This window comes from Crocodylus siamensis, chromosome 2 (genome assembly GCF_052110815.1).
Source record: "Crocodylus siamensis isolate JL-2025a chromosome 2, ASM5211081v1, whole genome shotgun sequence".
Lineage (NCBI taxonomy): Eukaryota > Metazoa > Chordata > Crocodylia > Crocodylidae > Crocodylus > Crocodylus siamensis.
Window position 1 is genome coordinate 169969898 of NC_143396.1, and position 21616 is coordinate 169991513.

The 21616-nt window shown below is 50.0% G+C and overlaps 1 protein-coding gene across 2 annotated transcripts; it reads left to right on the forward strand.

Moving 5' to 3' along the window:
• The first annotated feature begins 1456 nt into the window (after window positions 1–1456).
• On the forward strand, window positions 1457–10262 carry LOC149871267 (acyl-coenzyme A amino acid N-acyltransferase 2-like). 2 transcript variants are annotated; one of them, XM_090032216.1, is made up of 4 exons: window positions 1457–2844; window positions 6194–6681; window positions 8912–9114; window positions 9501–10262. In XM_090032216.1, exons 2-4 carry the CDS (start codon window positions 6219–6221, stop codon window positions 10095–10097), a joined length of 1263 nt encoding a protein of 420 aa, XP_089888342.1. In that variant the 5' UTR covers window positions 1457–2844; window positions 6194–6218; the 3' UTR covers window positions 10098–10262. The 2 variants fall into 2 exon arrangements, with proteins under 2 accessions (XP_089888342.1, XP_089888341.1); XM_090032215.1 differs by lacking the exon at window positions 1457–2844 and adding an exon at window positions 4047–4912 and having other exon boundaries at window positions 9501–10253.
• The last annotated feature ends 11354 nt before the right edge of the window (window positions 10263–21616 follow it).

Sequence of the window (21616 nt, forward strand, 5' to 3'; positions counted from 1 at the left end):
TCAAATTAGAGACCAGTAGTACAGGACCAGGGACGTGTACCCCCCTCTGAGTTTGCCTTAGTGAATGCTTTGTGCTAGTCACAGAAGATTTAAAATTGCCTTCAAGGCTTCACTGCCATGGCCTGCCAGTGCTTTGGACCTCTGTGATTCTCTTTAGAGGTTTTTTTTGTTTTTGTTTTTTGGTGAACTTTCACCTTGCTTTCAGGTAGTAGGGCTGATGTCCCTTTTTACCTTAGTTCTTGCATTTGTCACCTCCCTGCACTTCTGTATTTGAGATGAGACCCTTGCCATCGCAAGATGTCAGCTTCTGTGCTGCAATGGACAAGAAGCCCAGCCACTAAATGAGATGGTGGGCTTTTCCCTTTGGCCGTCCTTCCTCACTGGAAATTAGCCTGAAATGACTCCCCAGCTAGTTGTGAAGAGTTTAGAGAAAGAGCTGGGGGGTGGTGATTGGGTGGGATTGTATGTGTGAAACAACTTTGTGGGTCCCAGAGATGAACCAGAATGGAAGCTACTGAAAAAATAGCCTCTGCACTCCTTTTCATTCAGCAAATTCTGAGGTGCCAGATGTAGGTGTGTATTATGGTAGGATGGAGTTTTTGAAGGGCCCTTTCTTTAAGATAAAGTAACTGAGGAGAAGCTGAGAATGATGGGAGGGAAGGGGATAAACTAAGAAAACCTGTGGGGTGGGATTGCGGAACCTCGGTGTAAAGGATGAACTGCAGGGGTAGGAGGGAGTCCTGCTGAGCTATAAAGAAATACCTGGATGGAATGGGTTTGTAGGGGAAGGGAAATTTTGGGACAGGTTAATAAGAGCATGCACAAGGGATTGTATGGATTGAGCAAGTGGTAGCTGTTTCTGAGACTGCTCCAACCTGTGGGGTCATTCATAGCTTGCAGAATAATGGGGTAGGAACCTTTTTGGCTAATATGTGCTTGTGTTCCTTGTGGACAAATTCTGGGGACCTGGGTTCCCTACCAGGCACAGCCCAGGTTGAGACACCCCAGCAAGCCAGCTGTTATTCCAGACCCATGAATTTTGCCCCTGTGTAAGTTAACACTATGGCTATCTTGGAAACCATCCTCAGCACAGCCCCACCAATTGACTTTCCAACACAGCCCAAAAGGGAGGTGGAATACTTCAGGCCCTGACTCTGGATTGAGGCCTGGTTGCGGTATGCACAAAATTGCCCTTTGGCTGTGAAGCTCTGACAGTCCTCATAGACAAAGGGGAGAAAAGAGGGGGTAGACAGAGACTAGATCCTAGTTACCCAGTCCAGTGGTCCATCTATTAAATGTTTGCTGACCCCAACCTCATCAAGAGCTGTCTCTCTTTGCCTCAGCTTGCCTTCAGTAACAACTCCCAACCATGCTTTGTACAGGCTAGCAGGGCAGGGAGCCCAGTGTGACAGTCAGGGTGCTTGCCTTTCTCAGCTGTTTTATTTCCCTTGAGAAAGGGCATAAGTATTAATCCCTGAGTGAATGGAGACATACAGTCAACAGGGAGGGGCCGGGATACCACAGCTGAGGGTGTGTTGTACAACCTTGAACTTTACCCAGTGAACTGCTGCATGCAGTACTGGATAATTGTTCTGTTGCACCCAGCGTGTTGGAAGAGGTAGACCAAGTCCTAGGCTCTGAAACACAAACTGTGAGGCCTTTGGGGCTAACAGCATGCTTGAGCAGGTGGTCCACGACTGAGTCTGCATTTGCAGGGGTAAACATTTGGGATGGCTACGGTAAGACAGGGCTGTCTGATTTATAAGTTATGGGGGGTGGGGGCAGGACACACCAGCAGAGGCCAGGGCCTTGGGAGCCACATGACCCCCTCTGTTGCAACATGTGCCTTGACTGGCCCTTAACTACTGTGCTGTGCTGTGCTGTGCTGTGCCACTTGTGCACTCCAGGCTGCAGGCTCCCCTGGTACTGCAGGTTGTGCCATGCTGCATCACTCTGCCCCCTGGGTCAGGGGCAAAAAGGAAGCTAGAGGAAGGGGGAGCCTGGAGCCCCCAGTTGCTGCTGCAGCCAGAACAAAGGAAGCAGCAGCAGCTGGGTGGGAGCATCACTAGAGTAGGCCACCAGTTGGACAGCCCTTCCAGGTATTTACCTGCCTGAAAGTGTAAGTTGGGCATTTCTGAAACACCTGGATGAGGGGTGGGCATCTAAAGCCAGATCTGCAAAAGGTATTTAGGAGTTTTGTGGAAACCATAGGGAATTAAGGTCCTAAATACCATTGAGGAGCTAGGACACTGTTCCTTTGATTGCTGTGGAATCTGAATGCAGAGGACAGCACTGTCGTTCTCATTCCTTGTTGGACAATCCTGATGTGGGAATAGAAGGAGAGGGAACGTTAGTCAGGATTTACATGCGTTAGAAGAGTTGTAGGGAGCCCCTGGCTGGGATAGCAGGGGGGCTTGTGTCAGGAGTAAGGGGCACCAACAAAGCTGTGGTGGGAGCTCAACGTTAAGATTGGAGGGGGCTGTGGGTCAGGACTGAGAGACTGTTGTAAAGCTAGGTTTGGAGTGGAGCCCTTAGCAAAGCTAGGAAGGGGACTGGGGGAGAGGTTTGAGGTTCACTGACACCTCAGTCAAGCTGAAGTGGCCTCTGGTTGGTATAAATCTCCACCTCTGATTATCACTTGGGATTAATGATTATCTCGGCTTGCAAATGCATGCAGATTGTGTAGGGCTGTGGTGCAGAGCAAGATATAAAGAAACACTTGGGGCTCTCCTTTCACACACCTTTCACATGCTCCAGCAAGAGGGAGGGGAGAAGGGGGCTGCTGCTGCCTTGTTTTTACAACAGAACCGGGAGATCTCAAGCAGCTACATCCCTTCCTTTACGGTAAGAAAGGAGAGGCGTGATCTTCCTAGACAGAGGGAATTGGGCTTACCTATGACGAGCAGGTTTGGAGTCTTTCCTCCTTGGTACTGGAGCTCCTGGGGTCTGGAGCTGCTGAGATCTAGGCCTAGAATGAGGCTGGGAAAACAGCAGGCAATGGGGATTTGCAAATCAGCCTTTCCCTTCCACTGGACCAAGCTTCTGTGTACACGCCTTGGGGCATCTTTTACTATATACAATCTGGTAAAGGTGAGTGTAGCACAAGCTCCATACTTGTGGGAGCATCTCCCTTATCTGGGTCATTTCACTACATAGCAACAGCCTGGAGACAAGTGAGGGAAAAGGGTGTCCCATGCCCATGGGCCCAGCCATGGGTGACACAAGTAGGCATAGGTCAGGTGTGTGCAATCACAAGACCTAAAATCTTGTTTGCATTGCAAGCTGGGATGGTGGGATTGTGGTGGGAGTGGAAGAGGAAGGAGGCTGCTGTGTAAACTGGCTGGCAGCCTGAAGAAGGATCGTCAAAGGAAATTGTTCTAGTGTGACTTTGGGACATGGGTGAATTTGGTTCAATTCCCACCACTCGCTGATTTGCTGTATGACTTCGGGCATGTCACTTAGGCCTAGAACCACAGTGCTGTAATGATTAATTTGAAGGCACCTGGCTGCCAGAGTAGACCTCATCAGCCAGCATTGGAGGTACCAGTACTTGAGGAAATCTCTTTTAGGCACCTCAGGGCTTGAAGGGGCTAGGCTAGGCAGTTAAGGCTTCTCTCAGACTGAGGCAGAATATAGGTACCTCAATCCTGTGGTCATGCACCTAAATCCTTTAGGGTGACCTTGACTTTGTGCTTCAGTTTCCCTATCTGTACAATGCGAATAACAGCCCTTCTCCCTCACAGGTACTTTGAGAGGATAAACACATTAATGATCCTAGGGGGATTAGATCCTCTGGTGATGGGTGGGGGGGTCCTGCAATAATGCAAGATACATATGGATTCAGCAGTGACCCCGGCATCTTTTTGCCAGGGACCTTCCTGGTTGCACTGAGCTGTGGGTCAGACAGACTGAACGCACCCCTGCTTGAGAGGAGGCATTTATCAAGCTGGTCTCAAGGTCACAGAACCATGGGAGCTGTAAGACGCACTGCTGAGCAGAACCGTGGAGGGGCAAGGCAGAGCTGAGTAGGCCGCTGCTAATGTCTTCGTTACAGAGCACTCAAAACCCTGGCAGCTAAATAATTGCAAAAGGCGCAAATAATTCCCTGTATACCAGGTGGAAGGATCAGGACATCTGCTCCATCTCATGAGCGCTTAGGCAGCCACATTCTTTGGGTAAGTCTGATATCTTTTACTAGACCAACTAAAATAGTTGGATGTATGGTTGGAATATAATTTTTTTCAACTATTTTAGTTGGTCTAGTAAAAGATATCAGACTTACCCAAAGAACCTGGGCTGCTTATGTCCTTAGACCAACGCGGCTACAGCCTATACTTGTGAGCACTTAGGCACTACGCAGCTGTGGGACAGGAAGGAGCTAAGGAGGAGCTGAAGGACGGGCTAGTAATTCAGGTGTAGCTGCTGGCTCAGGCCCTGTTTGCCTAAGGCTCTTTCTTTTCCCTGAGCCAGGGAGGTGGGCTTGGTTATGTGGAGCCAGAATTTGGCAAGCAAGGAAGGGAAGCAGGCAGACACTTGTTCTGGCTGTGGCAGTCTTGTGATTTCTGCAGCCAGCTCCAGCACCTCTGGAGAAAGCCGACAGGATAAGGCCTTGCCTGGATCTGTTTTGGGTCGCTGGAGAAGGCTGGAGATCTGCTTTGCTGGGTGGTCTCATTCCCTGTTTAAACACAGATCGGCACCCGCTGGTGCTGGAACAGTTGCCCGTGAGGGAGGAGTGTGTTTGCAACGTGAGCCCGACATGGTCAGATGACAAAGGTCCATCCCCATTCCCCGCCTCTGCCTGCCTGTTGTGCTGCTGAGGAGGTCCGCGGGGAGCAGCAGGATTTGTAAATGAACAGCAACAGACCTGCAGCCACTTTCCCTGCCTGAACGGTCTGTGGGCAGGACCCAGGAGGTACCCCAGCTCCTATGCACTGGCACTGATCGAGGGGGAGGGACAGGCAGAGGAGGGCTGTGCTTGAGGAGGAGGGCCCTGCTGGAGAATAACCCTGAAGGTGTCGAAAGAAAAAACACTAGTGATCTTGAGAAGCAAGGGTGTTTAAGGGAACTGTAGAGGATCCTTGGTGCTGAGGGCAGTGGGGAAGGGAGCCTGGGTGCCAGGGAAGAGGCAAGGTTGCTAAGGGTACTATTGAGAGATGCTGGGTCCTTGGTTGTAGCCGCATTGGTCTAAGGGCATAGGCAGGCAAGGTTCCCTGAGCAGATGTGATATCTTTTATTAGACCAACTGAGTAGTTGGGGAAAAAAGTTCTTGGCAAGCTTTTTAGTGCAGTCACCCTTCTTCAGGCATAGGGAGTTTCTGCTGTTCTGAGACTCCAAGAAATGAAAGAAGCTGAAAGTGTGGCAGGATGTTAGTAAGAATGTGAATGGGTAGAAATTAGAAAAAAGGCAAAGGGGAGGGGGAAGAGGAAGGGGAAGAGATGCTGGTGTTCCAGGCAGGATGGCTTGCCCTGTCTTCCCTGAGCCTAAGAGCTTGTCCAAGTGCCCTTGCACTGCACTCAAAGGGCCCTTCACAAGGACAGAAATTCCTTCTACAGCCACACACCCTGCCAGGGTGGCTGCTAGGAGCAAAGAAAACCACCACGATAACACTGGCCCAGGTGGCTTTACTTACCTGGCAGGGGAGATCCCCTTCATCCAGGTCTTGGATGACTTGGTGTAGTTGAGGGTGGAGATATGTCCGCTGCACTGTGGGGAGGCACCCCTGCAAGAATATACTATGGCTTCCCAGCAGGTGGATCTCGGCTACACAATTTATGGTGACGAGGGATTCAGCTCAGGCTCTTCCTCTAGCTTCCCCCTATGGCCTTTTGGCCAGGAGGCAAGCAAGACTAGGGGGCATTTGAACCCCAAGGCCTCTGGGCATGGGGCTTGCATGTAGGATGCCTGCCATGGATATGGAAGTATCTGAAGCCCCAGGCTGAAGAGTCTGGGAGGAGGATACTGGCCAGTGGTAGCGCCACGCACACTTCAACAATTGAGTTCTGCTCAGCTGATAGAATTCAAAACTGATTTGGCCTAACACACAAAATTATTTAAAAAAAAAAAAAGCAGACTGAGACTGCTGCAATATCCCCTACCACTTCAAAGCTGTCCTAGCTTCTCCCACTGCTAACATGTCCATATCCATTTGCTCTGTCTGCCCTCCTCCCCTGCTCCCTGAATCTCCCTTTCTCAGGTCTTGAGTCCAGTTTCTGTCCATCATGATCCAGCTCACGGTCACCCCCAAAACTTCTGTGGCTGACCAGCCAGTGAAGATCCATGTCTCTGGCCTGGCCCCGGGCCTGCTGGTGACTCTGCAGTCATCCCTGACAGATGAGAAGGGTGTAAAGTTCCAGGCCAGAGCCTTCTACCAGGCAGATGAAGCTGGGCAGGTGGATTTGGAGAAGGCTGCTGCCCTGGGCGGTGACTATGCAGGAGTGTGGCCCATGGGCCTCTTCTGGTTCCTCAAGCCGGAGAAGCTGTTCCAACGGCTAATTAAACGGGATGTGATGGGCAGCCCCTTCCAGGTCCGAATTGATCTCTTCGACACCTTTCTCCTGATGCCTCAAGTCCAAGCAGAGCCTGTGGCCAGTTGCACTGTAGAGAGGTGGTATGTGACCCCTGGCACACAGCGCATCCCAATCAAGGAAGGCAGAGTCCGAGGGGCCCTTTTCCTGCCTCCAGGTGAGAAAACTGCACCATTGTGTCCTTTCCTCCCCCTTTCCCAGGAATCTTTTGGGGAACTTCTTCCCCCCGCCAGTTCTTGGGCTTCTCCACTCTCCTCCTTTCCCTACACAGGCTCTTTGCACCTCTTTCTCTCCACTTCCTCTTACTCACTATCCCAAAGGATCAAACTCCCACCTCTACCCCAGGGCTGACCCACACTGGGTAAAGCGTAAAGCCACTGTCCCTGACTCCTCCAGTGACAGAGGGTTAGCAATCTGCCAACATGTCAGCCTTTGTATTCCACGTAAGGGAGACTGGTCCCCAGTCCCTGACCATGTCTTTGATGCCTGCTGAAGCTTCCTCCCTGATCCCAGCTACTTGGTGTTTCACAGTGTGAGGGCTAATCAAACCAGGCTGGGTCTATACAGTCCTTAGGTGTGGTAAGGCTGGGGAGTTGTGTCAAAACTCAGGGAAGCCCAAACCGCTGGTTCATCTTCTGGCAGAAACTGCAGAGTCTTCAGTTCTAGGTGGAGGATGTTCATCATTGCTTTGAGCATACAGACACCTCAGTCTGTGCCTCTGCAGGGGGCATAATCTCTTTCAACCAGAAACTTTGCTTTAAAGCAAGTCGAGACTTACTACAACCCCACATAGTGAATATTCCCAGAAGTTCAGAACCAAAAAATAACCTTCCCAATTAGTCCCTGAAATAACAGAGGCTGGTCAACTTTCAGAGGTTCATAGGTTTCATAGACATTAGGGTCTGAAAGGGACCTCATAGTTTCTAGGGTCAGAAGCAACCTAAACAGATCATCAAGTCCAAACCCCTGCCCTGGGCAGGAACAAATGCTGGGATCATAATACCCAAGCCAGCTACCTAGCCAACCTCCTCTTGAGGACCCACCAAGGTAGGGGAGAGCACCACCTCCCTTAGGAGCCCATTCCAGAGCCTGGCAATCCTAACTGTAAGTTAATGCTGCCTGATATCAAGCCTTTCAATCAATTTGTAACCATTATTCCTTGTTATCCCAGGTGATGCCCAGGGGAACAGAGCCTCATCTATTTTTCACTGTTCCCCCCTGGTGAGTTTACAGATGGCCATCAGATCCCTTCTCATGGGGAAGTAGCATCTACCATCTGAACAGGGACTTGAATCATGGACCCTCAGATTAAATGACAGTTGCTTTGTCAGCTGAGCTACTCAGGCCCACACTGAGGCATGAGATCACGAGATCATCAAGTCCATCCCCCCTACCATAGGCAGGAAGTCTTCTGGGGTCAAATGATCCCAGCAAGAGAAGCATCCAAACATTTTTTAAACGAGTCCAGAGTAGCAAGCACCACCAGAGTGCAAGCACCACCTCTGGGAGGAATCTGTTCCAGAGCCTGGACACATGTACTGTAAAGAAGTTTTTCCTTATGTCCAGTCTAAATCGGCCTTCCAGAAATTTGTGTCCATTAGACCTTGTTATCCTTTGTCAGGGCCTGGTGAACAATTGTTCTCCCAAGTCCTGGTGCACATCCCTCATATACTTGTAGGCAGCCACCAGGTCCCCCCTGAGCCTTCTCTTCTCCAAGCTGAAGAGTCCCATGTCCCTCAGCCTCTCCTCATAAGGCTTCCTATCTTGGCCTTTGATCATATGGGTGGATCTCCTTTGGACTCTCTCAAGCTTATCCACATCCCTCCTGAAGAGTGGGGGAGGGGGTGGCCAAAACTGGATGCAGTACTCCAGCTGCGGCCTCACTAAAGCTGAGTAAAGCAAGAGGATGACGTCCCTGGTTTTGCTTGAGATGCACTGGTGGATGCATGCCAGAGTTTGATTTGCTTTGCCAGCTATGAAATCGCATTGGTGGTTCACATTCAAAATTTGCAACTGGCTTAAATACTGTGAGAGGAAGGGAGGGAAGGAGGAAAGTTGGTTCTCTGGATTCTGCTTTCTGTCTTCACAGCTTGAGGAAGTTGCATTTTCAAGCTTGTTTTATTTTCTTCAACCCCTGGGACTAAAAACTTACTTAAAAAATTCTGAATGCTGAAATTCTCAGGAGCTGTGGCTTTGAGGAAAATGCTGGATGTCCTGAGATGGCTGATCAAACCATGAGAGCTGTCAATTGTCCCCTCCTGCTGGGTCCCCAGTACGACCTCTCCTTCAGTGGAGGGATGGTTTGCAGGCTTAAGACCTATAGTAACCATCCTTATCTGGGCTGTCTGACCTTTGTCCCCAATGCCTCTGTCCCTTGTTCTTTGCAGGGCTGGGGCCATTTCCAGGAGTCATTGACATGTTTGGTGGTGCAGGGGGGCTCATTGAGTTCCGAGCCAGTCTCTTAGCCAGTCGGGGCTTTGCGGTCCTGGCCGTGGCTTTCTTTGCCTATGATGACCTGCCCACGGTGCTGACGGAGGTAGATCTGGAGTATTTTGAGGAAGCCACCAACCTACTCTTGAAGCACCCCAAGGTATGTCCCATGTCACAGACTAGCATCCCCTAAGCCCCACCACTGACCTACCTTAAGGAACTCCTCCAGACTCCCACCTCTATGTTTGATTGCTCTCTTCAGTGGGAAGGGAAAGGCTGGGCACTGCAGGCTCCCCCTAACCTGGTGTCACAGTACCCCCTGCTGGGTGGGACTGGGCAATGCAGGCTCCTCCCCCTCCCCTGATGTGCCAGTTCCCTCTGCTGTGGTAAGCAGGGCTGGGCAGGGTGGGTTTTGCTCCATCCCTGGTGTCACAGCATCCCCAGCAGGCCCTTTCTTTTTCCCATTAACTGCTGGGTCTCGATCTCAGATTCCCAGCCCAGCGGCAAAACATAGTTCTAATATGGCACCTCATGGGTTTCTTTCAGGTGAGAGGCCCAGGCATTGGGGTGATCGGGGTGTCCCAAGGCGGCATAGTTGTGCTGTCCATGGCAACCTTCTTAGAGCAGGTTGTGGCTGCTGTTTGGATCAATGGTGCATCATGTATGCATGGCCCCCCCTTGCACTACCGGGACATCTACATCCCCGCTGTCCCCTACTTTCCTGAGAGGCTCCTCATCACGGAAATGGGAGCTCTGGACAACTACCATGTCTTCGGGGACCCTTGTGACCCATCTCATGCAGCCGCTGCAATTCCCGTGGAGAAAGCCAAGGGGGAGGTGCTCTTTGTGGTGGGGGAAGCTGACCGCAACTTTAACAGCAAGCTCTTTGCTGAGCTGGCAATTGAAAGGATGAAGAAGCATGGGAAGAAGAACTACACCCTGCTCTCCTATCCAGGGGCTGGGCACCTAATTGAGCCACCAGGGTCTCCCCTATGCAGCGTCTCAATGATCCGTGGGAGTCCCAAGCCTGTGCACTGGGGTGGTGAGCCGGAGGCCCATGCCAAGGCCCAAGAGCATTCTTGGGAGGAGATTGTAAAGTTCCTGAAGCTTCATCTTGGATCCTCTAGAACCGGTAACCTGTAATAGCTACAGGAATGTGCTCAGGCAAGCTCTCCCTGCTGCCAGGGGCTGGGAGTCCTCTCCCCCACACTTGCACCTGATTAAACCAATAAATAATGAAAAGAGAGAGAGAATCTCAAGGGTCTACTTTGGAGGGTGGGAAGGCAAGAGTGGCACACATACGAACAGAAAGGAAGGGTTATTTGTGGTTAAGATACAGGGCTGGGATTCAGGAGGCTGTGGCTGCACCCTCCATGCTTGCTACTGTGTTGTGTGGGTGTCTTCACCTCTCTGTGATTTGGTCCCTGGACCTCCAGCATGACTGCCATTGCTGCCCATTACAGGCTCTTCAGTGAAACAACTCACACAATACCTGCTGCTGTGAGGCCTAGTTTGAGTCACAAAAGGTGCCATTTAGGGAGAGGCACAGCTTTGTAGGGAGAAGGAAACGGATGGCCTGACAGCTTTCTCTCTTTCCATGGTTGCTGCCAGCAGAGCCCCCCATTGAAAACATCATGTGTGGTAGCAGAAATACTTTTTCTACTGATTTGGCAGCTCCTTGAATATTAGCTGAGCTAGCAGAAGCCCTCTTCTGTCTCTACTATGTCTACACCTGGATATTTAGCATCTTCTTCAGCCTCTTCCAGCCTGCTGGAGTTGGTGGGATTCTGCTCTGAGTGTGGTCAGTGGAACCCGGAGAAACCTCCTGATCCTCCCAGATCCCACTCTGGTGTGAGCCTGAGCTGAGCTAAGGACCTGTGGCCATACCACTGTTCCCCTCCAAGGTATACTCAGGCCAATCCAGTGTCTGTGCTGAAAAGCTGAGCATTTCTCCCCATCCTCTCTCATCTCAGAACAATCCTCTTATGCAGGAGAAGCTGAATAACCACAGATGATTTCAGTCCCCAGTGTCCTCAAAGGCATCCTCCCTCTGAAGGTGGCAGGTGGGAATTCCCTGACTCGCAGTCCAACTTCTCCAGACCATCAAGGGGCCCCTTGTGGAGGAAGCGGTGAGCATTTTCCTTCACAGCAACCTCACTCCATTTCCTCATCTCAAGAGCCCTGTAGATGACCCTGCCGCTCAGCTCCTTCCCTGGCTCAACTCCCGTTCCTCTTCCCCTTCCTAATTTGTTCTTCCTTTTCCTCTAAACCACCTGAGAGCTTACAGTCTCTCGGCTGCCTCCCACCTAGTTGCCTTGTCACTGCCATCCCGGGCCCCTTAGGCATGGCTCCTGTATGTTTGGGAAACCACCCATCTGGTTACCATGGTTACTGCTGCTGCATCATTTTGAAACTCACTACTTGGTTGTTATGCCCCCTCCTGGCATCCATCTCGTTGCTATGGCCCCCCCCCCCCTTGTTGCAGCGTTTTGGGATCCTTCCAGCTCGTCGTCATGGGTTGTCACTGCCACGGACCTGGATCGTCCTTCCGCATCATAGTTCAAATAAGCATGCAGCAGCTATTCAGTGAGCATAAACTCCATGTTGCCTTGATTCATGCTATCAGCTAATAATCAGACTGGCCAACAGAGCAGAGTTAAACATAACTCTAAAGTGCATTTCTGTTCTACTCCTTTTTTATATACATTAGAAGTGCTTGCATCAAACCCACATCATTGCCCACACACGTTCAGCCAGACTTGGTGCCATACACTTACAAGTTCCTGAGCAAAGAACTTATTTAATTACAGCATTCCTACATAAATTCCCAGGCACATACTGGCTTTTGGCTGCACCATCCTGTACATTTCTCTTATCTACTGTGGCGGTTTACGCTTATTCTGTCTAACCCATGATGCTCTTGCCCAGACCCCAAATGTTGTAATGCACTCTGCTGCCATCCAGAACTTCAGACTTACTGCTCCTGGCACGTGTTATGGCCTACAGCAAACAAATCTCTGTTAAAAATATGCTAGAGACCTCCAGCAAGACTGCCAGCTGATTGGGTTGACCTCCAAATGCTCCCTCCAGCTGTAGAGGGAGATTTTGTTATCCCACCTACATTTTGGGTGAAGGCAGTCATTCTTGGAGGAAGGAGTTTCATCTTTGTTCACCAGATTTTTGGCCCTGGAGATCTGGTCAATCTGATGATACTTGCATCTCCAAAATCATTCAGAAACCTCAGCTGGAGCAGACAGCAGGTTTTGCTCTCTACCCTCCCAGTCCTGCAAAGTGATAAATGTACTGATTAACCATTAACAAGCCAGTCATCCCTGTTCACAGCCTTGAAGTTAAGCACTTACTTAAGTGGTTGGTGTAATCCTGTCCTGTGCAGGGGTTTTCCATAGTCAACCTAACGTGTGTACTGTGACTCAGGGTCTTGTAAATAATTTCCAGATGAGATTGAATGTGTTTTGGTTGGAAGTGTCCCTTTTCCTGCCAGACTGGCTTCCTGCCCCACTTAACAGGGCACCAGCTTTCACTGTTGTCAGGCTATGAGCCACCTAGTGGCATTATGCCATTTGGCCACTAGGGGTCTGCCTGTACAGTTGATTTCCCCATGCTCTTTTCTCCTCTTTATACTGTTCCAGTAAGCCAAATATACTTCACACCATGTCACAAATAATAAATCCTTCCCATCCCAAATTTGGCCAGAAGCAAACAGGAGGTGGACACTATTGCCAATGATTGCTATGATTTGGGAAAAGCTGGAGGACACTTGAACCAGCTGCCCAGGGAAGTTGTGGAATCTCCTTCTCTGGAAGAGAAGCCTGGATATGCATGTGGGTTAGTATAGGACTAGCACATCCTGCATCTGTAAAAGGTACTGGACTAGGTAATCCCTGAGGCACTTCCAACTCGATGATTCTATAAGAGTCTATAAAACCATTTTGTCTGCTGCAATTAATTAGTCTACTGATAAAATCCTACAGTTCTTCCCCAGGCCCCATAAGGCAATTGAATTAATGCCTAGTAACTCCTAGGGACCCAAAGCAAGGATTAGGACCCCCTGTATGCTGGGTGTTGTACACACACAATAACACAGAGACTGTTTCTTCCCAAGAGACTTAACTGTAGAAGGTTCAGACCAGTTGTCCCCAACTTTTGCTGATCCATGAGCAACAATACTGAGCAAGCAATGCACTGTTAGCTATATATATATATATAAAAAAACTCTTTAGTTGGTTTAATAAAAGATATCACCTCTGCGTGGCTACAACCAATTTTGCTGAAACACGGAAGATAGCATATGTTGCTGTTTTGAAATGGAAACTTCACAACTTGAGCAGAAAAGAAGCCAGATTCTACACCCTTCCTGCCATCTGATATCTTCAGGTAACCTGGCTGCTTCAGCCATTGCCTGCTCCTAATTTGCATTCTCACAGAGCAGCTTTTTACAACTGGCTTTTCCACCTAAAAGAAACCCCACCATCTCTGGTTTCTTTTTTGCAAGATGAACTTTTTTCTGTACCTGGGAGAGCTCCTTAGATCTCTGATTTCTCCTTTGCCTGAAGAAGAGTGTGTGTGCTGGAAAGCTTGCAAAGAAACCTTTTTTTGCAACTATTTAGTTGGTCTAATAAAAGATATCACCTCTGCCCTAAGCGTTTTGTCTGCCAATGCCCTTAGACTATCATGGCTACAACCAGTTTCCCTGTTAGCAATGTCACACTCTGTTGTCTTTGTCCCCCTAAAGAAACATGGGGCTGTGGTAAGCACAGTCTCCCATTGCTACATGTGCTGTTAGAAGGTCTTGTGGGCCACAGGCTACTCATGAATCACGGCTGGGCCCCAGTGCTTAGATAATATGTAGTAGGGGAATAGACAGATGCAGGAATTGAAAGAGGAAGAAGATTTCAGCAAACCAGCTGCATTGGCATAAGCAAGTAGCCATGCTTGCCACAAAGGATGTGCCAGAAAGGAGTCTTTCATGGATCATCACAGCAGAGGTGGCATCAATTCTTTGGAAGTGTGGATGAAAGAAAATAGGGCCATGGCTGTGTGGTCACCAAGTCCTACCAAAGTGTAAGAGCTACTGTGAAGAAAATGTGATAATCCATGTTTGCCTGCTGAGGGCAAGTCAGCATTTTGAATTATCCTCCTGTATGCTTCTCCCAAAAGCATCTCTGTGCTGCCTTCCCTGCTGCTCCAATCCCACATATCGGGGAAAAATACCAGCAAAATGCATAAAGTCAATACTTTGTCTTCCTTTAAAAAAAACCCTCCTCAACACTGCAGGCTATGGACATGTTCAGTGACTGACTGACCACATTGAGAGGTGCTGACTACAGACCTAGCAAAAGCCTGAGTCATGAATTACGTGCGCTAAAGCTGGTATACAATCAGCAATCAGTAAGCTTGCATTTAAATCATAAGCATTAGCCTGGAAAGTAGAATAAGAATCTATTCATCAAGCCACTAATATTAAATCAGGCCAAGAATGAATAGCAGCTTTTGGAAAACGTGTAACAGCCACTAAAAGTAACAACCAGTGTTTTGCCATTGGATAACAAATTGAGTTGTATGTAGTCAGCTAGAATTCGATTGCAGTAATAATGTGCCTTTGTTAACCTGTTGTCAGTCCTGGCTACTTTCAAAGAAGTTATACTTCGTTGCAGAAGTGCAGCTGGAGCGGGCCACAAAGCCTGTGTAGCAGGCTTCTCTAACCCCTGCTATCTAGAGACTACAAGGAGTATTCCCAGATGGTAAGAAGAAAAAAATAAGTCCCTCCCAGAACTGTACTTTTCATAAAAATGCAAACCCCAGCCAAATTGGCACCTTCAAAACCCATAGAAAAATGTGTTCAGTCCAGTTCCCAAAGTCTCAGTGAAACAAAAAAAAGTAACAGGATTCAGCATATTTATTTAAATAATCCATGTATAAATATTGGATATCAACACGGGAAATCTGGAGAAGACCTTAGCAAATTCAAGATGACCTTCTGCCTGCCTTCCTTCTGCCTTCCTCCCCTCTCCTGTGTCTCCCCCAGATGGTATAGATGAGAATCTGTACTGGGTTGTTGCACGTAGCTAGACAGGCATAGAGACTAGGGCTTTTTCTTATGGTTTGGGATATAATCAATAACATCAATAAAAGGCTGGGTTATAATAAACCTGTCTCTTGCCTCTTTATCCAACTTGAGTGGTAGTAATGCTTTACTTGCTAAGAGGGAATGGTGGATCACTGAAAAATGTAATCATACTTTGATTTGATGTACAAAAAGGAAACTAACTGTCCCTGAATTCTGTGCCCAAGAAAGCAAATGGTACTGGGATCTTAGTAACAACACCACTATGATGCTCCCAAGTCCCCATAATGTGACTTTAGTTAGTGGAAAGCCAAGACTTCCATGTCTCTGCTGAATTATCGTGGTATTATCTCATTCTCTTGTGCGTAACTCACCCATTCCAGCCCATCTGTCATTTAAATGGGTGAGCTGCTTGCTGCAGGGAGTGACTGCAGTGTTTGTTGTACAGCAGGGGTGGGCAAAATAAGGCCCATGGGCCAGATCTAGCCCACGAGGTCATTCTATCTGGCCTGAGGGGCCTCTAAAAATTTTTGAAAATTAATATTTCTCTGCCCTTGGTTCCTGTCAAAAATGACAGGAACCAGGGGCAGTAGGACCCAGGGGAAGCCCAGTGGGCTCCCACAACAGCAGGGCCTGCCTGCACTCAGCACCAGCTTGTAACCCACTCCCACTGCCAGCCTGGACCCCACGCAGGCTCTGGGCTTGCCCATCAGGGCTGCTCACGGCGGCAGCAGCTGCAGCCCCCCAGCTCGTCACACCGGGCAGTGCTGGCTGCTGCTGTCCACCTGGAGCTTGCACATTGGGCCGCCCAGAGGTGGCAGTGGCAAACACTGCCTGGTGCAGCAAGCAGGGGTGCGCAGCTGCTGCCACTGCATGCAGCCCCCACGGGCGAGCCTGGAGCTGGCGGGCGGCCCAGGCTGGCTGTGCGGGTAGGTTACAAGCTGGTGCTGAGCATGGCAGAAAAAGTAGCCCCTCACCTGCCCTGTGGCTGGCACCCCATGCTGCAGCTACTCACAGCCCACATGGGGCTGCCTGTGCATGCTCAAAACAAAATGAGGGCAGGGAGTACATGGCAGGATGCCCTGCTTGTGCCCCTTGCCCCTCACCCAAAGCCCCTGCCCCCCCTAGCCCTTCTCATGACCCTTGCCCCCCAGCCTTGCTGCCCCTTGCCCCGCACCCAAAGCCCCTGCCCCCCAGCCCAGGCTCTGTAGCTGTCAGCAGCTACCCAGAACCTGGGCCAGCTGCAAACATCTGCTGCCTCTCCACCCCGGCCCCCACCTGTGCCTGCTCAGGACAGCCCCACATGGGCTGCGAGTGGCTGCAGTAGGGAGCGCCAGCCATGGGGCAGGGGAGGGGCCACTTTTCCCCACACTCAGCACCAGCTCGTTCCCTGTCACAGAGCAGTGGGTTGGGGCTGTGTGCTGCCTCCTGCCTGTACTGCAGTGAGTGGGTGCACAGGGCCCATGCCAGTGTCCCAGGGCCAGCATTGGCAGGGCCCAGAGCAGGGTAGCAGGAGTACAGGCTCCTGCCCAGCAGGGCCTCTATGGAGCCAAGCCAGCTCCCCCCTCTCCCTGCTGGTGCAGCCCAACCCAGCTCCACAGACCCCTGCCAGCCTGCACCCCACTCTGGGCCCCACTGGTCCTGGCCCTGAAACATTGGTCCCAAAATGGTGACCAGGGGGTGAAACACCTGTCAAGCAGTGGGACTACCCACGCAGCCCTTGACAGCTTGCCAAAACTGGGTAAGAGGCCCTTCACCCAAAATAATTGCCTGCCCCTATTGTACGTCTACATCCCCTCCATCTCCTACTTTTCCAAAAGGCTCCCCATCATGGACATGGGGGCCCTGGACAGCTTTCACATCTTCGGGGACCCTCGTGACCCAGCTTATGCAGCTTCTGCATTCCTCATGAAGAAAGCCAAGGGGTAGGGGCTGTTCAGGGTGGGAGAAGCTAACCTCAAATTTAATAGCAAGCTCTTTTCTGAGCTGGCAATTGAAAGGATGAAGAAGCATGGGAAGAAGAACTACACCCTGCTCTCCTATCCAGGGGCTGGGCACCTAACTGAGCCACCAGGGTCTCCCCTATGCAGTGTCTCAGTGATCCGTGGGAGTCCCAAGCCTGTGCACTGGAGCAGGGGTGAGCCAGAGGCCCAAGCCAAGCCCAAGAGCATCCCTGGCAGGAAATTTTGAAGTTTCTGGAGCTCCATTTTGGATCCCCTGGGACTAGCAACCTGTAATAGCCATAGGAAGGAGGTCAGGCAAGCTTTTCCTCCTGCCGGGGGCTGGGAGTCCTTTCCCCCCCACACACGTGATCAAATCAATAAACGATGAAAACAGAGAGAGAATCTGTGGGGCCTCCATTGTAGTGGAAAGACACATCCTGTCACATATACAAACAGGAAGGAAGGGTTATTTGTGGTTAAGGTACGGGGCTGGGATTCAAGAGACCATGGCTCCATCCTCCAGGCTTGCCAGTGTGTCATGTGGGTGTGTCTTCACCTCTGTGATTTGGTCCCTGGTTGTCCAGCATGATTGCTGTTGCTGCCCATTTGCCCTACAGGTTCTTCAGCAAAGCAGCTATAGCTCACACTGTACCTGGTGCTGCGGGGCCTAATCTGAATCACAAAAGGCACATCTACACATGCAGTGTGAAGCAATAAACGCCAGAGCATATTGCTTTGGATTTTATTGCTCCCGGGCACACTGTTTGAACTTGTGCCCAGGACAGCAGCACATTGAGCTGGGTTGGAGGAGCCACAGCTGGCAGGGAGCCCCAGGGGTAAGCCTGCCACCCAGGGCTGCTCCCTCCTGGTTCAACATGCTGTGGAGGGGCTGGCTGGGCACAAGGGTGCTACAGTGCGGGACTGCAAGTACAAGTACTATCCTGTTGTGGGGTTAATTTGTTTACTACAGCCTAATAGGTGTGCACATGTAGATATATGACATTTACTGTAGAGCTTGCTTCTATTGCAGGGATGCTGCCAGCAAAGCCCCCAGTAGAAACATTATGTGTGGTAGCAGAAGGACTTTTTCTGTTGACATGGCTGCATCACATCCTTAAATGATATTAGCTGAGACTGTCTCAATAGCAGTGTCTATACCAGGGGCATCCACTGGGGTTGCTACATTGGGGAGGGGATCTGCAGTCTTTTCCCAGGCTTTAACATAGATGCACTGCCAAAACTGTACAGGGTAGACTAGACCTGAGCTTATCAGAAGGAAAATCCCCAGGCCAGGAGGATTAACTTAGACACAAGGGAATGTGAATCTTCCCGTAAATTAAGAGTAAATTCAAAGCAGATTAATCAGCTGCCTTTGCAACAATGTCAGAAACCGCCCCCCCCCGCTGCCATATGCCTTGTGTCCATGAGGGGGCTCTGTTCAGCCAGCTATGGTGAGACTCCACAATGTAGACACTGTTCAGTGGCTAGGTCAGGGGGGCAATTATTTCCGGGGAGGGCTGCATACTGAGTTTTGGCAAGCCATTGAGGGCCACATGACAGGCAGTCAGGGGCAGATAAATATAATTTTCTAAATTTTTAGGGGCCGCTCAGGCTGGATAGAATGGCCTGGTGAGCCGCATCCGGCCCATGGGCTGCATTTTGCCCACCCCTGGGCTAGGCCCTGAGGACCACACCCAGTGGTAACACACGTGGGAGTTTGATGCTGCCATGCTGACCCTATGACCTGGTTTACATTTACAGGCCTCTGCCACCAGAAGCATGCACTAGGCCTCTGTTGCTCGTGGGCATTTAGCCTCTATTTCTTTAGCTGGATGCTGTGTTGGAGACATATCCGCAGAGGATCAAGAACGGAGAGGGACGTGTGATGGACACTGAGTAACAGGCTACGCTCCCCTTGCACAAGGCTTCTTAATCTATCCATAGTCACTAAAATAAAGGGGCACCCCTTCTTTATTTTCTCCTTTTTTAGATCACCATATTCTTTAACCCTTGCTCTTTGCCTACGTTGATACAAGAATTAAAGCTTGATGTTCAAGTCTGCTTTGCAGGTGTTGGAGAAGGAGTGGGTAAATAATCCTTCCTTCCTTATGGTAGGTACTGGTCTAAGCTTTCACTACAGAAACCTGGCACAGCTAATTAATAATGTCACACCAGCCTTGGCTAAGTAGCCAACAACCAGCCATGCCCCTGGGGTGAACTGAGCTAAAATAATACATCCAGCCAGAGCTGTTTTTCTTGTAGTTGAGGTCTAGTGCTTACAAGATTAGAATGGATTATTTCTTAAAGGGACGGGGTCAGGTGAAGAAAAAAAAAGGAGCCTACCCTGAGAAAGTCCCTGCGCTGTCCTATTTAAGCCCCTTCTGACCAAAAGGATCTGAAGCATGTAACTGATGTTTTCACCCCTGTCTTGTGATTTCCATTTTCCACTTCACTCTAGGATCCAGTTTCCCAGCTTCAGGCTGTCAAGACCTGAAAATTTTAATTTCATCCTCTAAGGAGCTAAGGCAAAGGGTCCTCCTGGCAGCCTGGGGCCACAGGTCTTCCAGGAGGGGCTAACATGCACGTTGTAGGCCCTTGCCCAGCCCTGCTCCTCCCATCACTTGGCCTGCTATGCCAGTTGCAGTTTGCAGGCTCCCCCTCTCCTTCCAGCTTCTGCTTCTTGCTCCCACTCCTAAGAGCAGGGCACTGAGAGGGGGGTCTGTGGGCAGTCTATGCACAGTGGGGGCACAGGAGCTGGGCTGCCAACGCAGCATGAAGAGCTGGTGGAGGGGGTCAGCTGCCTATGTGTGGCTGGGGGACTTTGGGAAGGCTTCCCTGCAATGCGGTCCATGCTGTATGCAGCTTGGAGGGTCCGTGGTGTCCCATCACCCAAATTTTGGACAGCCCTGTGCTAAGGCAAAGCCTGTTTCCATTGCAAGTTCCAGAATAAGAGCCCCTTCTTACAGCAATGGTGGCAGCTACAATGCAGACCAGTAGCTAAATGGGATCTCATATGAGCCTTGAGGTCTGGATTTGGCTTGGAAACACGGTTATCCCCCTTCTAAGCATCAGGCTCAACTGAGCCAAAGCCATGCTGGGTAGAACGAAGAAAGAAGTAGGGCACAATACTGATGACCCTCAGAAATGCATAGGGCTGATTTAACCACTAGCATTACTTATAGCAGACTCAGGCAGCTCTGAATTGTGATGGCAAGGTTCAGCCCCCCAGGGACTGTTATCCCAGCCAGGGGCTGCCAGATCAGAGCACCCTGTGAATATACTTCCTCTGCCCCAGATTGCTACCAATGCACTGAGAAGGGCGGCACAAGGTATTGAAGCCAAGTACCAGTAAAAGGAAACCACATGTGACTTCTCCCCAAGCTGCTGATGCCTTTCCCAACTGTCAAGGTGGAAATCACGTGTCTGACTGAAATTCCCCATGCAGTAGCCAGATTTCTTGGCACTTGTTTAAGTGGGTGCCACATCAGCAGGGCCGAGAACTGACCTTTGTATAAGCTCTCAGCGCTTAGTTCTGTCAACAGCAATGCAGAACCAAAAGAGAGGGGAGAAACTGTGACAGCTGCCTGTACCCTTTTTAACTGTCCTCTCACTCATAGCCCTGGGTCACCCTTAGTGACAGCCATTTGTAATTAAGTCTTCTAGAAATTTAGTGTCATCTTCAGCTCCTTCCAGCCTGCTGGAGTCGGCAGGATTCTGTTCTGAGCGTGGACAGTAGAACCTGGAAAAACCTTCTCCTGCCACATCCCAAACTGGCACGGGCCACAGCTGAGCTAAGGACCAGTGGCAACACCACAGTTCCCCTCAAAGGTATAGCTCAGGCCAATCCAGTGTCTATGCTGAAAAGTTGAGCATTTCTGCTTGCCTTCTCCCATCTCTGAACAATCCTCTTATGTCAGATAACTTGAATAACCATGTATGATTTCAATCCCTGGTCTCCCCAAAGGCATCTCCCCTCTGAAGGTGGCAGGTGGGAATTCCCTGACTCTCAATCCAATTTCTCCAGACCATCAGGAGGCTCTTTGTGGAGAAAGCCTTGAGCTTTCTCCTTCACAGCATTCTCACTCCATTCTCTTCTTCTCAAGAGCCAACTCATATGCTCCAACTGAACTCCCTGTAGATGACCCTGCAGCTCAGTAAGCACTTCCAGTGTATATATAAAAAAGAGTAGGATAGAAATGCACTTGGGATTTGTGTTTAACTCTGCACTGTCCCTGCTATCAGTCAGTCTGATCACTGGCTGATAGCATGAGTAAAGGCTATACTAAATTTATGCTTACCAAATAGCTGCTGCATGCTTATTTGGTTGTACCATCCTGTATGATTTTCTTATCTACTGTGGCAGCTCATATTGGTTCTGTCCATGCCAAGATGCTTTTGTCCAGATCCCAAGTCTTGTAATATACTCTGCTGCCATCCAGAACTTCACACTTACTGCTCCTGGCATGCCTTATGGCCTACAGCATACACACCCCTGTTAAAAATATGCTGGACATCTCCAGCAAGACTGCCAGCTGATTGGGCTGATCTCCAAATGCAATGGCAATTGCAGAGGGAGATTTTGTTACCCCACCTACATTTTGGGTGAAGGCAGTCATTCTTGGAAGCAGAAGCAT

Bases quoted from the DNA above. Each gene is read 5' to 3' on its own strand.
- LOC149871267 (XM_090032216.1), top strand. From the start codon at position 6,219: ATGATCCAGCTCACGGTCACCCCCAAAACTTCTGTGGCTGACCAGCCA. The intron at 6,682-8,911 runs GTGAGAAAACTG...TGTTCTTTGCAG, and splicing joins GGCCCTTTTCCTGCCTCCAG to GGCTGGGGCCATTTCCAGGA. The intron at 9,115-9,500 runs GTATGTCCCATG...GGTTTCTTTCAG, and splicing joins TACTCTTGAAGCACCCCAAG to GTGAGAGGCCCAGGCATTGG.